General features: G+C 36.6%; 1 protein-coding gene across 3 annotated transcripts in view; it reads left to right on the plus strand.

Moving 5' to 3' along the window:
* Nucleotides 1-18,160, plus strand: part of DHX15 (DEAH-box helicase 15) — a 35,858-nt gene that overhangs the window by 2,265 nt on the left and 15,433 nt on the right. For all 3 annotated transcript variants that reach the window (XR_014945480.1, XR_014945479.1, XM_015862646.3), the window contains exons 2-7: nt 1,911-2,253; nt 6,109-6,302; nt 7,099-7,258; nt 7,666-7,884; nt 14,265-14,432; nt 17,796-17,882. Coding sequence is in view for 1 of the 3 variants with exons in the window: in XM_015862646.3 (XP_015718132.1) it covers nt 1,911-2,253; nt 6,109-6,302; nt 7,099-7,258; nt 7,666-7,884; nt 14,265-14,432; nt 17,796-17,882 (1,171 nt within the window). In the remaining 2 variants the exon portion in view is untranslated. The remainder of the gene's footprint in view (nt 1-1,910; nt 2,254-6,108; nt 6,303-7,098; nt 7,259-7,665; nt 7,885-14,264; nt 14,433-17,795; nt 17,883-18,160) is intronic.

Below are 18,160 nucleotides of genomic sequence, written 5' to 3' on the forward strand. Positions count from 1 at the left end.
CCACCAACCTCTTCCCATTTATGAAGATTGTTGTGGACTTCATGCACGAGACAAATGTTATTAAGTTTTGATTCTTTTTGTGGTTTGTTTTAGGGTTTATGGTCAGGCTGTTGAGTGCAGAGATGAGGAGCGACTTAAATGTGACATTCCATTAATGAAGAACTGCCAAGTTGTGTTTCCAGAGATTTTAGTGTTATCATTTGGCAGTGTAACCATCACTCTACCTGTCCCTTGTTTTGATGCAAGGTACCTGGTGTGCCTCATAGATTTCAGTGGTAGTGGAAGGCTGACAGACATGTTCTTAGGAAAGTAATGCTGTTGTAGAAAGATTAATATTGATGATTAGATTTAAGGTCTGTTTTTTTCTGTGCTGACGTCTGATTCCCCTCTTTTATACTGTTCTTAACCATTTTTGGAACTGAAAATCAACTCTCTTGGTTGACCTTTAAGTCAGCTTTTTGACTTCTGAAATGTAGGTAGAACTTGATCGGTTCCTTTTCTGTTATGACTGAAGAGTTAATGAGATAACAGTCACTGGGGAGTAACAGTTCCAGTTTGGTTCCCACTTGCTGTCCATTTAATTTACGTTAGCTAGAAGTTTGCTTATTACTTTAGCACTTCTAGTTCAAAAGTTTTGCAGATAAAAATGCCTTTTTTTTTTTTTAAACTTGTATTTGTTTAAAATGTAATCTAAAAAATGGAATTTATTGTTAAAGCGGGACTCTCTTCAAAGTGCCAAATCACAGTAAGGTTTGGATTTTTATTGGAAATGTGTGGCTGCATTTCTTTGGGTAAACTTGGGGGTTTCTTGGTGAGTGTATCAGGGTTCAGTAGGGGAAGCAAAATTGTGTGTGGAGACGGGTACACAGATCTTAGTAATCTGAAACTGCCACAAAGACTGAGGTGAGATGCAATTTTGAGCATACAACAAAGATAATCCTGTTTCTCTGCACTTGCAATATAATTATTTCTTGGACTTTATGGTTAGAAGAAAGTATACTTCATATCTCTGATAAAAGTAGTGGACCAGTCCAAGATTGGTTGGTGTTTAATGCCAGTTATTTGCCATTGACTTGTTCTGATATTGCTGCTTTGATTTTAACTTTGTAGATTATTTTAGTTTAGAGAAAATGGAGTAGATTTATAACTTGAAGTAATAAGTTTTTTCCTTATGGATGTTCTTCAGTTTGTATTTCTTCATGATGAAGATGTGGAATAGTTCAGGCAATAGAGATTTTCACAAATTGTGCAGATATAGCAATGTCTGAGCTTTGGTAACAGGATGGGACAAATAGGAGTGCACACATACTGTTGTCGAAGCAGATGGTAGGAGGCGATACTGGAGAAAACACCATAACTTATTAGTTTTAAGTCTAAGTTTCTAACTCAGCAATCAAAGTTGAGTTAGAATTGTATGGAAGACTTGTTAAAAAAATCTTTTATTATTTTTTTTGAAAGCTCCAAAGCAATTCTGGGATCTTAGAATCAAACATTTTTCAGGGCTCATTTATTATTAGTTTCTGTGGCTGGCCTAATTCTCTTGTTAATTAGGCTATAAAAGTAATAATGTTCATATTTTTGTGCACTTGGAGGAAGAGTTGTGAGAAGCGCAGAGCATAGCAGGTTGCTGACAGCCATTAAATGAAGAGGGTTAAGATGGTGCTCTCTATGGTCTTGCTTATGACAAGAGGAACTGTGGCAGTAGTTGTGTATGGTGATTGATGCACAGTACTAGAAATAGTTGCGCTTTGTTTATACCCCAGATAACAACAGATAACTGTTGGAAGGAATCCTTAAAATATTTGGTTTATGTTCACCTTGTTGTAGAGATGTTTAAAATCAATTTGTGTTCAAATCTCTTCCTAACATTTAAATATCCTAATTTTCTGCTGTTTCCTAACTCATTTTAGGAAGGATCGTGACCGAGACAGGGACCGTGATGACCGGAAAGATCGTGACAGGGATCGTGACAGAGATAGAGATCGTGACAGAGAAAGGGAGAAGGAAAAGGAGTTGCGAGCTGCGTCTAACTCTACGCTCATTGCTGCTGGGTTACCACCTATGAAACCAGCAATGATTCCACACAGTATTAACCCTTTCACAAATCTACCACATACACCTCGTTATTATGACATACTGAAGAAACGACTACAGCTTCCTGTCTGGGAATATAAAGAAAGATTCACGGATATCTTGATTAGGCATCAGTCATTTGTGCTGGTTGGAGAGACTGGGTCTGGTAAAACAACACAGGTGAGTTCTTACTTACACAATAGTGGAGTTCTTAAAGGATGGGATGGTTGCTAAGTAAGGGGATTGAGTCTTTATTTGGTATCTTGAATGTCATTATGCAGAACATCTCATAAATAACAAGCAAAACTGATTTGATGAGTGTATGATTTGCTTAACAAATGCAGAAGTATGTGAGGAGAATCTTTCACCGTCCCTTGTTTTAAACCCTACTGTGTTCTCTGGCTTTACCTCCTTTAGGCTCCTTGGTGGTTACATGTTTGGTAAATGAAGATAGTTTTGAGGTGCTGGCTTCAAATTCGTATCCCTTTAGCAGTTTATGTAGGTGGTTGCTTGAAAGTAGGTAAAATGTAGCGGAAAAAGGTCATGTTAGTGTTTTCTGAAGCTTAGTGCTACAGGTAAGAACTCAATGGGAATATCAGGTATTGGTTTGATGTGGTCTTCCTCAATGACAGCAGGTATGCAGAGCTTCACTAGCCCTTAAGAGTTTGGGGACTGGGAAAATGGGGAACATATAAGGAAGGGCATGTCGTGTTGTGTTTATAGAAAAACAAACTTGCTCAATTCTTGAACTGTTCTCTGTGGAAATATGATATTAAAAAGACCTTTTTTCTCTAATCTGATAAATGCCTTTCATCTAAGACTAAGTTAAAAACTGGAGGATATATTCTAATCTTCATAAAAGGGATTATAGCTGACTCACTAAGTCCTGGAAGATTTTTTTAAGTTATAAAATTTATTAGTCTGAAAAATGTGAAGAACATAGGATAGTGAATACCTTCTATGTCTATGTACCCGAATGTTGTGATGTTCTGTGCTATTTTACTGTGCATTTTAAGTACCTTCTTGTATAGAAGGTTCCTTAGGGCTATATTGCCTTTTTTCTTTTTAAAGATCCATCAGCTGTTGAGTTGTGTTTCTGCTTCACCTCTAACTTATGGAAGGAACTTAAGAAACCCAATGCATCTATATTAAAAGTGGGACTTAAGCTATCAAAAGCACAGAAGTTATCTTGGAGTCTTCTGTGCTTCCTGTGGGTTCTGACTGTGAGGCTGCAGATCTTCTGAATGCCTCTATAGAAATATGACACTGAAAACAATCCTGCTATCAATTGGGGAAACAGTTGTTTTGACTGTGATAGTGTTGCGTTCTTAAGTGCTGTCTTAAGCCATTTGATGAGTGGTTGTCCTGCTTTCATCTCCTTACATCCATTGATCATAGCATGATATTCTTCTGTGCTTGAATGTTCAAGCTAAGTATGTACATGAACGACTTATGCCTTCTTTTACCTGATGGAGGGTTAGCATTCATGGAAGTCTTGTGGGATTTGACCTTCCAAAGTGATTCTTAACTTTAATGGCAAAGAGGCTGTAGTAGTTGCAAATCTTCTGAGTGAGCTGCCGTCTGGCAAGTCCTTTCCCCCCTTCTTAAAATCCATTTTTTGCTTCAGTCTTGATGAGCCCCCAGGTTTGAGAAAATTGGAACTAATGGGAGACAAGAATTTTCTGTGAAAGCCTCGTTTCACAGACTTACTTTAAATTAAAAAATAGCAACCCCAACTCTCTATTAAACTGAAGTATGTGTTATGTAGACTACTAGTTTTCATCTCCCCAGGATTTGCCATGACTTGCTTTGTAATTATTTTCTTTAAACATTCTCAGACTAAGTTCAGTTTTGTAATTATGAAATGGATGAGTTGAACCTCATTTAGGAAAGTTAAATGTGCTGTTTGCAATGTACACTCACTTTTAAGTGTGAGATTATTTATGGTACTGCTGTAATAATTTACATGTATTCTTTAGATGAGAGTTTCAACTATAAGGCATAGGATGTTTGCCATAACAAGGGATGCCACTTTCCTGCAAGGTTTTGTGGCTCTGGAAATTCAAAGCAGCATTGGGGGGTTGGACTCGATGATCTCTAGAGGTCCCTTCCAACCCCTACAATTCTGTGATTATACTGAGCATGGCTTTATCTCCTGCTGTCCTTGTAGCCTGCAAGAGAGATGACATGAGTAAAAGTTGGACTCCACTATTAACCAATGACAGTTGGGAATTCTACCATAACTTTACACAGAAAGTTCATTGGATTGAAGTATCTCAGAACAGGCAGAACAGTGCTCCTTCCTCTGCTGTCTTACATTCCTTTAAAAAATGTGCCTTTCTTTTGGCTTGAAAATGGACTGCAACAATCCTCACTGCTTTCATCTTTGATCTCACAGGTCTCTGTGTTTCTCTGCCCCCTTTTTTTTTGGTTGGTAGTTATCTTTGAAAATCTCTCTATTGAAGTCATTGAGGTTGAGATTTAATTGAGGTTCCTTTTTATTAAGGAAATTTAGGATTTTTATATTTGCATCAGTGGAGCTAACTTTGGTCTGTAAGATCTAGATGATGGAAGTTGTTTCACGTTCCTGAAAGTGATCATCACTCAAGTAACAAACATACATCATGGTCCTTTGTCTCTTTTAAAGTGAGACATGAAAACTGTTCTGATGGTCTTCTAAATCAGATTCATGTGTTGAAGTCTACATAGGCTTTGTCTTTCATTTGGTGACAGCATTGTAGGTTTTGTTGTTTCTTTGAAAATGGCCTCTAGATTATTTTTATTTCCCTTTACTGTGTCCTGAGAAACCTGCTTTAAAGCTGATGTCAGGATTGGCTTTGTTTAAAGTTAAGAAGCTTCTCCTCATTCAGAGTTGAGTTTTTACTAGTCACTTGAGAAGCAGCTTCATTTTTCTACACTCCACTCCTGGAAAGTGTGTATGTGCTACTGGGTAGGATTCCAGACTCATGTCTTCACTATTTATGAGCTGTTGGTATTTTTAGTTTTGAATAGGATTTTCTGAGTTCTTTTGTTCAGTTGTTAATCTTTGCTTTTTAAAAATTTTATTTCCGTACTTACAGTGGGGGGTATGTTCTCCTTTTTAAGAAAAAAATAAAACAGCTTTTCATTAGTCTACAATTGTCTGTTGTGCATATGTTCAGTTGTTTCCAATTTGCTGTAGAGATACAGCATTTGAGAAGGGAAATCTGCCTAGGTTACTTAAAACTACACAGCTCTTCCTACTATTCTGTACTGGTTCATGAATGGTAACACTTTCTGTAATTGTGAGTTTTTTATAATAGTTAAAACCAATTAGTAAGGAGGAATAGATTTTATATCATCTGTAAACTTAGGACTGGCTCTGCCTGGAAGTTGTCTCCTCATGAAACATCACATGGAACATGTTAATAATATTACATTTTCTTCAGGCTGTTACTGACCTTACAAAGTCTTCAAAGTAAAGCTGTTTATTATTCTGACTTTCTTGGAAAACCAGTGCCTGACAAATAAGCAAAGCGTGTTGTTACAAGAACTGAAACACTAGGATTTCATACCTGGTTTATAACAATTCCAAAGAACAGAAGTTAACCAAATTAGCATATCTTGTTTATTTGTCATGATTCCTGGGTAGGCAAGTTGTATATAATTAAAATATCTTTTTTTTTTTTCATTAATCTACATTAATGAACAATATATATATATTATATATTATATATATATATATATATTTTTTTTTTAATGCAAAGTATAATTTTAAGCTACTGAACTAACAGTGCTCAGAGGTACTGTGAGCCTCTTATTTCCTTGATAACTTCAGAGATAGTTACATACTTGCTTAAGGTGAGCATGGTTTACTTAATTGTGTTGAGTCTAAATACTCTGCTTTTCTACTCTGGATATTTCTGTACATACAGTTGTCACCTCAGTGGAATTATGAATATATTTATTTGATATAACCACTGTGTTATATTTATTGCATCTGGATATTAAAGCTGTGGTTGAAACTAATTTTGTTTTATTTCTATTTCTTGGCAGATCCCTCAATGGTGTGTTGACTACATGCGCTCATTACCTGGACCAAAGAGGGGAGTAGCATGCACCCAGCCGAGGAGAGTGGCTGCAATGAGTGTGGCACAGAGGGTTGCTGATGAGATGGATGTAATGCTGGGCCAGGAGGTTGGTTACTCAATTCGATTTGAAGACTGCAGTAGTGCAAAAACCATTCTCAAGTAAGTATGGTGACTGTCCAATAAAGATCCCCGTGGAGGATGTTAGCAAGGTTTTGGAAAGAGTAATGAGGAAGTAACAGTGAGTGGAAAAGAGATGGAAGCTGTAGTGTCAGGTGAAAGAAATATAGAACGTGGGTGTGGCGTAGACTTGAAAATGAGTTGTTCTTAAAGAAAAATGATGTGTTGAGTTGACTTCTATCAGTGGTAACTTAGTACCCAAGATAATTCTGGTGAAGTTTAGGCGTTTACTTCACTAGTAAGCAGAGGTACTAGTAAGCTTCAGAACTGATCTGTGCCTAAATCTATGGCACATAACTGAAGTTTATGTATGCTAGTGTTTCATTTATTAGCTATTCCAGATTCCACTGCTTTGTAGGTGAAACCAAGCTCACTTAGTGTGTGGTTTGCAGATCATGTTCACAGTGCTCAGTTAAAAACAAAGCTATTGCAGGAGTAGTGTTTCTAGGATTTGAGTTGTATCTTTTTTCCTTTTTTTTCCCCTGTCTTTAAATGTAGATCTGGAAGTTTGCCAGTAATAGTCTTAAAACTACTCATTAATGTTGCCAGAACTTGTTGACCCTCTCACTTTTTAAGCTTAATCTCTACTGCCGGATTTCATTTATATACCCTATGGTAACTTCTGTGTGAAAGTGAAAACGGATTTGTTGCTTTGCTGGAAATAGTTCTTCTATTCTAAAAACAAGGTTTATAAAGGCTTTCTTCAAGCAACCTCATAAATAATAAGAAAGGGGATTCTTTATCAGATATAATAAATAGAAATTGTCTTTGTATTCAGGTATATGACTGATGGTATGTTACTTCGTGAAGCAATGAATGATCCTTTGCTGGAGCGCTATGGTGTTATAATTCTTGACGAGGCCCATGAGAGAACACTGGCTACGGATATTTTGATGGGAGTTTTGAAAGAAGTTGTAAGACAGAGAGCTGATTTGAAGGTCAGTAGTGATGAAGCCTAGCAACATCTTTGTGTTCAGCCATGCTGAAGAAGAGTGTGTATGTGTTTACCACTAGGTAATTATAAAGAAAAGTAATCAACTGACAAAGATCAAGAGGCTTTTTGATCTGTTAATGGTGAACTGTATTAGAAAGGTAATGCTAGGGAAGGCCTAAGTACAGTTTGTATTAAAGAAAATACTAGAAAGTCAGTTATCTGTACCTTTCCATATTTAATTAGGATGGTTTTTTGGACATGGAAATGAAGGTGCTGTACTATAGTGATAGAAACATGCTTAAATCATGGCTAACATTGAGTTTAGTTTCCTGCTGCTGTATTTTGTTTGTGTAACATTTCTCAGGTCATTGTCAGCCTTTGGGGTAACTTTTTTATTGTCTATACCTACAGGTTATAGTTATGAGTGCTACTTTAGATGCTGGCAAGTTTCAGGTCTACTTTGATAACTGCCCTCTTCTAACTATTCCGGGTCGCACCCATCCTGTGGAGATATTCTATACTCCAGAACCAGAAAGGGATTACCTCGAGGCTGCCATTCGAACGGTGATCCAGATTCACATGTGTGAAGAGGAGGAAGGGGATCTTCTACTCTTTCTTACTGGACAAGAGGTATTTTTTTTTTTCCTTTTTCCACTCATTGTTTCATGCAGAAACTGTTGAAAGTGACTTGTACAGGCTGAAATGTTTAGTTTGCTTTATCATTCTGATATGGTGTTAGGAACTCCGCTTGCCATACATAGTGGTTAAGTACTTGAAATGAATTTGCAAGATGAAAGTTTTCATACAGTTTTCATCTTAGTCTTTTATTTCTGAAGTAGAAACATGGCGTGTGAGACCCAGGTTTGTACTGAGATGAACTTAAAACATCTGGATATCTGGCAGCAAGGGGGGGTTTGACTGAAAATGTGGTTTTGTCCATTTCTGGATGGGTATGGTACGACTTAGCAGCTGATTGGCACTTTGCTTCTGGTGCTGAGAGCTCTCAGAAGTAGTTCTAATAAAAACATTTTTCTTCCCCTCTGTGAATGGCTTTGATTATTACACAGTGGTTGTTCTGCACCACAAATGATGGGAATTACATCTCAAAAACGTACTTGGTGGCTTATGAAAGATGGTTTTACAGAAGTGCTTAAGCTAAACTGCAAGAAGAAATAATTCTGTGGAAATCTTAAACCTTTTGTCTCGTGTAAACTGTCTATTTTTACTAATCTGCTTTTACGTTTTTTCGAGTATCTAGTAGACTGTTATGGAGGAAACTTTAATATATTAGACCTTGTGAAAAATTGATTCAATCAAATGATGTAAAATCCCTATTTCTAATATTGATAAAATAATGCAGCTAGCAAAACTGTTCAGGGTTGTTATTCTGTGTTTACTGTGCTCTGGTAGTGAAGATAGTGCTAATGGTAGATCTCAGTTGTTTTTTTTTTATTTTTAAAGTGTGCCTAATCTTTTCATTTCAACAGACTTTGCTCAGCATGCTGTTGTTATTTTTGACCTGTAGCCACTTTGTTTTGTTCTTGGTCTCTATTCTTCCTGTAGACTCCTTCCTCTGACTCACTGGTATTGCAGGCGCTTGTCTCAAAGAGATCCTTCAAGTGGTTTGAAATAGCTTTGTGTCTTTTTGTAATCTGAATGTGGACAGCCTTACCTATGCCAAGGGTGAAAGAAACTACACAAATAATCAGTGTTGCTGAAGGTCTCTTGTGTAGATCTGGTCATACAGATGCATCTGTGTTGCCTGCTAGATTAGCTTTAAGGTATTCCATTACAGAAGTCTTCTAGCCAATAATCTCTTCCATTAGAGAACAAAGATAAAATACTTTATTTAAGAGGGGCAGTCATAGGCTGTCACGTTAGTCCTCTTTCACTTGGAATATTGCTGCCAGTTAAAAACATGGAGAGTGGAAAATATGAAGGACCATGTCTTTGAAGGTTAGGTTTTTGGTTAGAAGTTGTAGGTTAGAGGTGTGTTGGTGGTAAATAGGAGAATTCCTGAATCAGCTGTTCCGAGGAGGTGAATGGAATTATTGGTGATAAAATTAAACTGTGCTGTGCAGCTGTTCAGTAGATTTTGGTGCCTTTAACCAGAATGCTTAGTCAAACTGATCTTTCTCCGTTCAAGACGAACTAAGGATTATCCTTTTAAATTTTTGGTTGTGTACTACATCAGCTGCTGTATGTTGATCTTTAATCACGTGGTACAACAAAGTTGTGGGTGTTGTTTTGGGGCAGAATCTTCAGATGTTAATGACTGTATTGGCATAACTCTACTTTCATGTTTAGTAAATGGGTCTGAACTCATCCTTTAGTACTCACTGCTACTTGAGAGAGAGACTGTTCTATAGTATGAATAAATTCTTTGAGTTCTGCAGTTAATTTTTAGGGTGGTGTGTTACACACAAGTCTTTTAAAACCACGTGTATATGACACACATAGAGACAGTTATGTGTAAGTATGTTTAATAATATTCCTGCATTATCTTATTGAATTACTTGCATTTGTAAGCCACAATCCTGTATTTATATAGAGAGGTCAACTCCGTGTATCCATGGATGGTATTGTCAGCGGAGCAGCTCTGCTTGGACTTAGTGTGAATTCAGCTAATTAGAGTGAAGTCAAGTCTTGTTTAGCATCTGTGGGGAGGGTTTGAAATGCTCTGACCTCTTCATCCATGATGTTTTGGGGCTCTTTTTACGTCCATCTTTGAGTATCATAATAAAGTCTAGGCTTGTATTACGACTGAGTCTGAAGTGATGTAATCTGTTGGAATTTATAGAGCTGATAAGTGTGATGCATGTACTGCTATTTGATTCAGATCCTCTAGGCTCAGTGGCTCAAGTCTTGTAGTTGTTGTACTCTTGGTTTTTGTTTTTCCTTCCCCAGCTAGTGATGTTCTATAGATCTTGTTTTTATTTTTGGAAAATCATTTGAATAGAATGCAAGATGATTCTATTTCTTATTTAAAAGATGGATTTGCAAAGCTAAGTGAAGTTTGGGATGATGTCCTAAGTGTAAGCATGCAGGTGTGAGTTGTTTTGATATCTTTTAAAAGATTTTTAGGTTAGTAATAGTAGTGGTCTAAGTCAGAGAGAGGGTTCTCACAGAGTCTGTAGTGATTTTTATGTAGGCCATAAACTGGATTGAGGTTAAGACAAGGTTGATGATGGAACCAGGAGTTATCAGGGAAGACTGTATTGCTGGGCCCAGTTGAAACACTCTCAGGAGACAAAGGAATCTTAATTAAATAAGCCTTTAATTGGATGAGGGTAATTTCTACATAACTAACAGTTTTCCTTCCCAGTAGCTGAGAAGTGTTTATGTGATAGAACATAGGCTATTTTGGGGGTCATCTTTTTTTCTTTACAGGTTGCTTAATCACTGAAACTGTGAAAGAAAGTGGCAAAGACTTTCTTGTAGAAACTGAAGGCAAAGTTAACACTTTCTTTAGTCTAAGTAGTAATTGAGTGTTATTAAGGTGGTTATTATACAGTGGTTTGCAGTGAACGCAGGTTGTCTTCATTCAGCTTCACATAGAATGAGCTGAGGTTTGTAAACTGGAAGAAGAGTAATGCCATTAATTGTGTTCGAGTGCTAAAGGCAATAGTAGGTAGAGTACCTTTTTTCCCCCATCCTCTTGCCATTCTTTAAGTACTATAAAGGGTTTTACATTTTGTCTTGGATGGGCTGGGGAAGGGATTTAGTTCCTTAAATAAAGGATAGAGATTCAACTCTACCATCCTAACGTGTCTTGTTGTAGGGTAAGTAGTTTTTCTGTGTTTTTTGAAAGCAGAAAGTGGTGGTGGATGTGATCCTTTGGGATAAAGGATGCAAGCAGCACAGAGCAGTATGAAATAGATGGTTGACAAAAAAAGACTATGAAATGGTTGTCTTGAGCATTGAAGTAACTAACCTGTGTCTAGTGCTTTCTCTGGTTAGAAATACCTTTGTGTGTGTTTGTAAAGTATTGATCAGCCGTGAGAGAGGAAAAATAAAGTACTGAGCTCTCGATTTGTTGATGGCTTGATATGAGTAGCAGTTGTTGCTATTCCCAGATTGCCACGTAAAGCTGCAGTCCTGGCTTCCTGAGAATTCAGGACTTCTTATGTCAACAGGTGTCAAACTCAGATTTTCCTTATTGTCTGGTGACTCTGCATTTCTAGCTGCACAGAAGCACAGCTTCAGTGAGAAGGATAAAAATTACTGTGTCTGAAGGTGTTGTTTGTTGTGCTTCTTGCTCAGGCACTAGTCAACAGCCTGCCTTGTCTTTGGAAAAGTGGGTTAAGATGGAGTATAAATATTGTCAGATTCAAGAAGTGTAAGTAACCTACTTAGTGTTTTGTGGCAAATACAGATGGCTGTACTACCGCTTCTGGTAAATTAAAAGGAAATTGAGCTCTGTGTTCTTGCTTTGTTTTATAAACAAAACACTGGAAAGCATTGCTTCCCATATGGACTTAAGTCTTACTGAACTTAATGACAAGGCTCGGAACGCATCCCTTGGAGGAAAGGCGGTAGCTTGCCGACCTACACAGTTCTAAGAAGGAATCAAACAGTGAATAATGCGACAATGTGGCGAGTGTAGGAGTCGTGCATCCAGTAGTACCTTTGATCACAAGCAGGGAGTTGGAAATAACTAAAAGCCAGCAGTCTTGTGATTGAAATAAAATAAAATAAGCTGCTAAGCTAGGCATTCTAAATTTAAAGTATTGATAAGTTAACCACCACTTAATGATATCAATCCATTTTGATCAAGCTAGGAGCTTTAGAAAACTTTAATGCAGGCAGGCTGGGACAGTTCTGAGGACTGTTGCCCTGGGGTTGCCCTGACCCAAGTGCTGCACCCTGCACTTGGCCTTATTGAACCTCATTAGGTTAACACAGGCCCATTTCTCCAGCCTGTCCAGGTCCCTCTGGATGGCTTCCCTTCCTGTCAGTGTATCGGTGGCACCACTCAGTTTGGTATCATCCGCAAACTCAATGTTACACTTGATGCCATTGTTGATGTCATTGATGAAGATGTTTACACAAGTGACGCTGGCTCTTGGTGACTTGCATTCTTTAAGTGGTTTCTGATGAGAACAATTCTCAGCTGATTCTGTCTATAACGTCCAGCATCTGATCTTTCCAGTTTAGTGCAGTGTGTTCAAATTCCATAAAATAGTTTTCTGATCTATCAGGAACTCAGCTCTGCACTAGATTTATTGTTTAACTTTGTTTTTGTAAGACAGTCTGATTATCTATTACATTTCTATTGAATGTGTGGGTAGCACCTTATGGAGACTTGGAGCTAAGTGCAGATTTGAGAGAATGAGGCTGCTGAGTTAGTCAGCTACTTACTTTTGACATGTCGTCTTTTGTCATAAGGATAGTTACATGAAATTATTAGTTTACTGAACTATGTGTGTGATGTGTCAACTACATTAGGTTTTTACTTTTCACTGAGAGGCTATTAAGGAACTTTCTAGAAGGGTTTGTCAGTAGAACTCCATGTATTGACTTCAGTAAATTCATTCTTTGTTAATAAACCAGTAGGGGGTATTGCAGCCCAATTTCTTGTGTGACTCTTACGTTGTGAAAGGTGCATTGGATTTGTTGGCAGAATGCACCTTTGTTTGAAAGTTTTTTCTGTTGTAAATATAAGCAGTAAATAGAAATAGGCAATATAATGCCAGAAGGCATTAGGCTTACTACTAAAGAACACATTGACATCAAAGGGGTAGGCCTTGTAGCTGTTACTTTACTGTGTCTCTGTTAAATATTTATGCTGGTCAGTACAGAACATGAGAATTGAACGATGTGTGCTTATTTAAAACATGCTGAATGCAGTTATGCTGGAAACTGAGAAGTCTCGATTAAAGATGTTCTCCAAATCTTGTTGAGTTTGTTCTACGTTCTGCCTGATTTTTTTGTTTCTATGAAGAAAGCTGCTTTTGTTTCCATATTTATAATGTAAAGCAATGATTTTTACAGAGGCTTTATTTAAATTGATGTTTTATGTGCTCTTGTGAGTTGTCCTATGCATAACTTCAGCTCCAGGCTGGTGAATTAATTGTGGTAAAGGAAATCTGGCCTCTGTTCTAGGAATGCGTTGTAGACATGTTTTTGCTTACTGCTTTTCTTGTCATAACAATTTTATCCTCCCATCAGTGGTGCACTAGAAATACTGTTGATTAGACTAACTTTTAATTATACTAATCAGCTCTACTAGCGATTTTAAGTATTTTTTTGCACTATTTTTTGGCCTTATTTTCATTACAGTTTGTCATAACTGTAGGCTACGTAGCTGGCTTATGTCTTGTTTTAAACTGCAACTTAATCATATGTAGGCTGCATTGAACTGTTGTGTAAGAAGCAATAGCAAATGCAGTACTTTGGTCAAAACTGCATGAGAAAATCTGTACAGTCATCAGTTTGTCGCTCAGTTCTACTGTTTAAATGGGATTTCAGTTAATTTTACTTCAAAATCTTGAGCACTGAATTAAGAGGTTTGGTTCTGAGCATCCATGTTTATACTGTAAAGGTGTTTGTTCTCATTAGGTACAATGAAGCAAATCTCCCATATAATTGCATTAGTGATACGTGACATTGAAGCTTAATTGGCTTATTTTAAATATCTTGCACATCAATTTCTTTTAGATTGTGAAAATTGAAAAGGTCACGAGTGCAGTTTAATATTCCAGGGTGAGAGATTTCAATTTTAGTACAACTTGTAGAGAATTAATTAGGAAACATGACTAAAAGAAAAAGGATGTTGCATGCAAATGAGGCTGTTCATTAGAGTATGGAAGAAGCTGAGGCATCTTAGAGCTTCATGAAAATTTAACTGGAAATTCAGCAAACACCTGGGATTTTTTGGTTTTTATTAAATGATGTTATCATAATTGTTTTTCTGGGTATAGACTTAGTGTAATTGTGATAAGTTATTCTAACATAGAATGGATTAGCTTTCCTATGGAGTTCTTTTAACCACTGTTCTTGTTTTGCAGGAGATTGATGAAGCCTGCAAGAGGATAAAACGTGAAATTGATGACTTAGGTCCTGAAGTGGGTGACATCAAAATCATTCCATTGTATTCTACCCTTCCTCCTCAGCAACAACAGAGGATTTTTGAACCTCCCCCACCCAAAAAACAAAATGGAGCAATAGGAAGAAAGGTAAATAGTGTGCTGTTCTAATATGCTCTTCACAGTTGGTTGATCAGTTAAGTCAGTTACAGGTATTTTAATTGTGCAGCAATGAGTAGAAAGCTTGAATGAAGTCTTAATCTTTATCATGCTTGAAATCAGAATTACCTAAAAATTCACTTCTTCATGCAGTTCATATTTGAGGTTTCTGTATAGGATGCCATACTCTACTGTTTGATTTGAGCTGGGAAGTATTGGTAATGGTTGGACTGGATGATCTTCTAAGTCTTTTCCAACCTTGATAATTCTGTGATTCTGATTTAACTGAGTGGAACTGGCATTCATACAAACTTCTTTTGAGGGATAGAAGTTGGAGCAAATACTGAATTTGACGACCACTTGATATATGTGGAGGAATGGGATTTTCCTGATTAATTATTGAGACATGTTCTTTCTGGAAATGAACCTGCCAGTTAATGTCCTACTAAGGGGTTGGACGTGTTCTGTTTCTCAAAAGGCTTACAGGAAGGTACAAGTTAAAACAAGATTTCTAGTTGATTTCTAGTTAGAGGGTCATTTTAACTAAGAAATTGCGGTTCTTTTCATTCATCAGTCAAAAAGGACTGAGAAACTAAAGTCTTGAGAAACGGCATTAGTGCATGTTCTTAACAGAATTACAATAGTTCAATTCCTGAATGCATATATAAACTAGGCGAGAAACTGTGTGGATATTCCTCTAAAACCGAACATTTGAAGGAATCTGATAGAGCTTCTTGAGGCTAAAATACTGCTGTATGAAACCATCGCATTTACCAAGTTAGGTCACTATTTTCTTTACATCTGAAACTGAATCTTACAGTCTGCTTTATGCAAGGTTTACTCCTTGGTTGTTTGCCTTTTTGGACAGTACAATGTATGTGGAATAGTAGTGACAACTTCTTAATGTTCTGTAAGAGATTACTTACTAAATTATCTTCTTTTGCTTATTGGTGCTGATTTTGGATTATATGCTTTTTGCAGTCATGAAACTAACACTGCAAATATGAGAGCATTAGCAACCATATTCTTTCTGGGTGAATTTGAATTTCAGATCATATTTGTGGTGCTTTTTTTTAAATTTATTTTTAAGGGATTTTCAGTGGTATTTTCACTGGTAAATCCTGGAGCAGGGAGGGTTTTTCCTTCTAATTCTCTCTCTTATGGTTCTCATGTAACTCTATAATTGGGAGGAGGAAAGAAGGTGCATTGAATCTGACTGCTGTCTTCTGTGATCCTGTTGAAATTTGTGCAAGATAACATACATACCTCAAGTCTTACATTATGGAACTAATCTATTAGCATTTAGTTTTGCCCATTACTTTATGTTTTGCCCATTACTTTCTAATTTGCCCATTACTAAACAAGGCAGTTCCTGATAGCAGAATGAAATTTCCAGACTTGCTTTATTTTTTGTTGCAGGGATCTTGAGAGTTACTGGTTAATGCATGGGCAACATGTGGAGATCTGAATATTTAGCTAATGTGTAGCTTTTTAATATTCCAAGTAAGCTGTTTAATCTCTGAAAATCTTTGGGGGATCAAACTGTTAATGTGATATTTAGAAATCTTTTTGCCATATCCATTTCTTTAATTGCAATAGTGCAGTTAAAACTGCAAAACTGCAGTTAAAGGTAATTAGCTACAATTTATTATTTTACATAATTTAGCACTAATTTCCTTCGTCTGATTTTCAAGTAGATTTGTTTCTGATTTAGACTTCAGATGTTGTGGAACTTAAGTTTTTCTTTGGTTTCTTGCTGTATTACTTTTGTTTCTTATATTTTTAAAATAATATTATGTTAACAAGTGTAATATGGACATACAAAAGGATCCACTATTATAACTATTTTTTTTCCTCTACTCTTGGTAAGTCCTGTGTAATTCTGAGTGCATTACCAGTAAATTCAGCTTAAATTGATGGGTCTTTGTGGACTAGTCATATTAACAATATTGGGTTATCAATATTGAAGTGTTCTCATAGAAACTGGTGATCAAAAGCAGGACAAAAGCCTTCTAGTGCCACATTATAATTCATTTTGAAGCTCCTGGGTAGGAACGCTTTGTGTTTTAGTAGGTCCAAAAGAAGCTCAGACTTCTGATAAAATACAGTCTGCAGCAGCAGCTGAATGTGGCCTGACCAGCCTTCTAACATGGGAGTGCGAGTTTAATTTGCATATTTAATGACTTGCAACATTTTTGTGTCAGTGCAATTGTGCTTCTGTGTCAGCAGTTAATTGCATTGGTTTTTTTGTAGGTTATTCCTCAACGAGGTGAATTTTTTTAAAAGAATTTTTAAATAGCATATAGTTTCAGGGTGAAACACTATATTGATTCCAGACTGTTTTTTTTTTTCCTTTTGTCCCACCTAAATATTACGTTTGTTATTTAATAGCTTCTAGCTGAGCTTAGAACTTAAGTCTACTTTGGATGCAATGAGTTAAGAATAATGACTGTCAAAGTGATTGGCCAGGAGGATATCATTAGAATTATCAATCTATTCCAGCCACTGGCTTCATTGTAATTCTGAACAAATCTTTAGGAGAATCAAATTCTAATTGCTAAACTGAAAATTGTGATGATGGTTCTGAAATTAAGAAATAAAAGGCAAGTGGTCAAACTGACATCCTGAACTCCTTTTGAAGCCTTTTTTTTAAGCCAGCAGATTAGATTTTCTTTTAACATGTGATTACATCTTCTTACAAGATGGAGCTGAAATTAAACAGTGTTTGAGGATTTTTGCTGTGATGTTTTGGTAACTGCTTTATTCTGAACCAAGTGAAAAAATGTACTGTGCTCCAGTGTGTATAAAAATAATAAGCAAATATCTGTTTTGGCTGTTAATGTCTGGAGTGTAAAACAGAGAAGGCTTTCCTCAGTGCCTAACTGAAGGGGAGCATCTGTGGATAGATTTGACTCATCAAAGTACAGTTACATAACCCTCGATAAAATACTATTTAACAAGCTTGCCATCTTTGTGCTTAAAAAAAGACTTTAGAAGGCAACAGAAGATGTTAGAGAACCGGTGTGATGTCTCATTTTGTACTGGAGCTAAGCAAAATTTTGAATAGACGTTTTTCATATAAACATCTGCTCTTCTGTTATTTCCTCAATGCTATCTTTTTAATGTTGTTAATGGAGACGTAGAACAGAAGCAGAGTAGGCAAAATTGGATGGACTTCAGTGCAGCTTCATCTGGTTGACTTCAGATCCAACAAAAATTTTGGAGTAGAGCTCTGCTCGTTACTGATGAGGTGCAGAAAAATTTGCTGACAATTCTTGCAGGGAATCAGGGCTCTGTATGACTATTTTCATGACCAAGAGTAAATAATAAACCAACTGTTTTATTTTTCAACAGGTTGTTGTGTCCACTAACATTGCTGAGACATCATTAACAATAGATGGTGTTGTGTTTGTGATTGATCCTGGCTTTGCAAAACAAAAGGTAAATACTTTATCAGTTGATCTGGTTCGATTAGGTAATTCTTCTTTGTAAACATTTTGACAGGTCTTACTTAATTGAAGTCTTGATGCTTAATTTTATGCCTCTCTTATACTTAGCTAGAACAGTGTAAAATTGCTTAGTAGAGAAGAACTTTAGCCTTAAAAATTGAAAAAAGAGGATTTGAAGTTAGGTGTGGAATGTGAATTTCATAGTTACTTGATTTACTGAAAGTAAGTGAAATAGGTGCTAGAAGTTACCTGTTTATATCATGTTAGCAT

The sequence above is a fragment of the Coturnix japonica genome, chromosome 4, assembly GCF_054131305.1.
Source record: "Coturnix japonica strain WE chromosome 4, WE-NBRP24, whole genome shotgun sequence".
Taxonomy (NCBI): domain Eukaryota; kingdom Metazoa; phylum Chordata; class Aves; order Galliformes; family Phasianidae; genus Coturnix; species Coturnix japonica.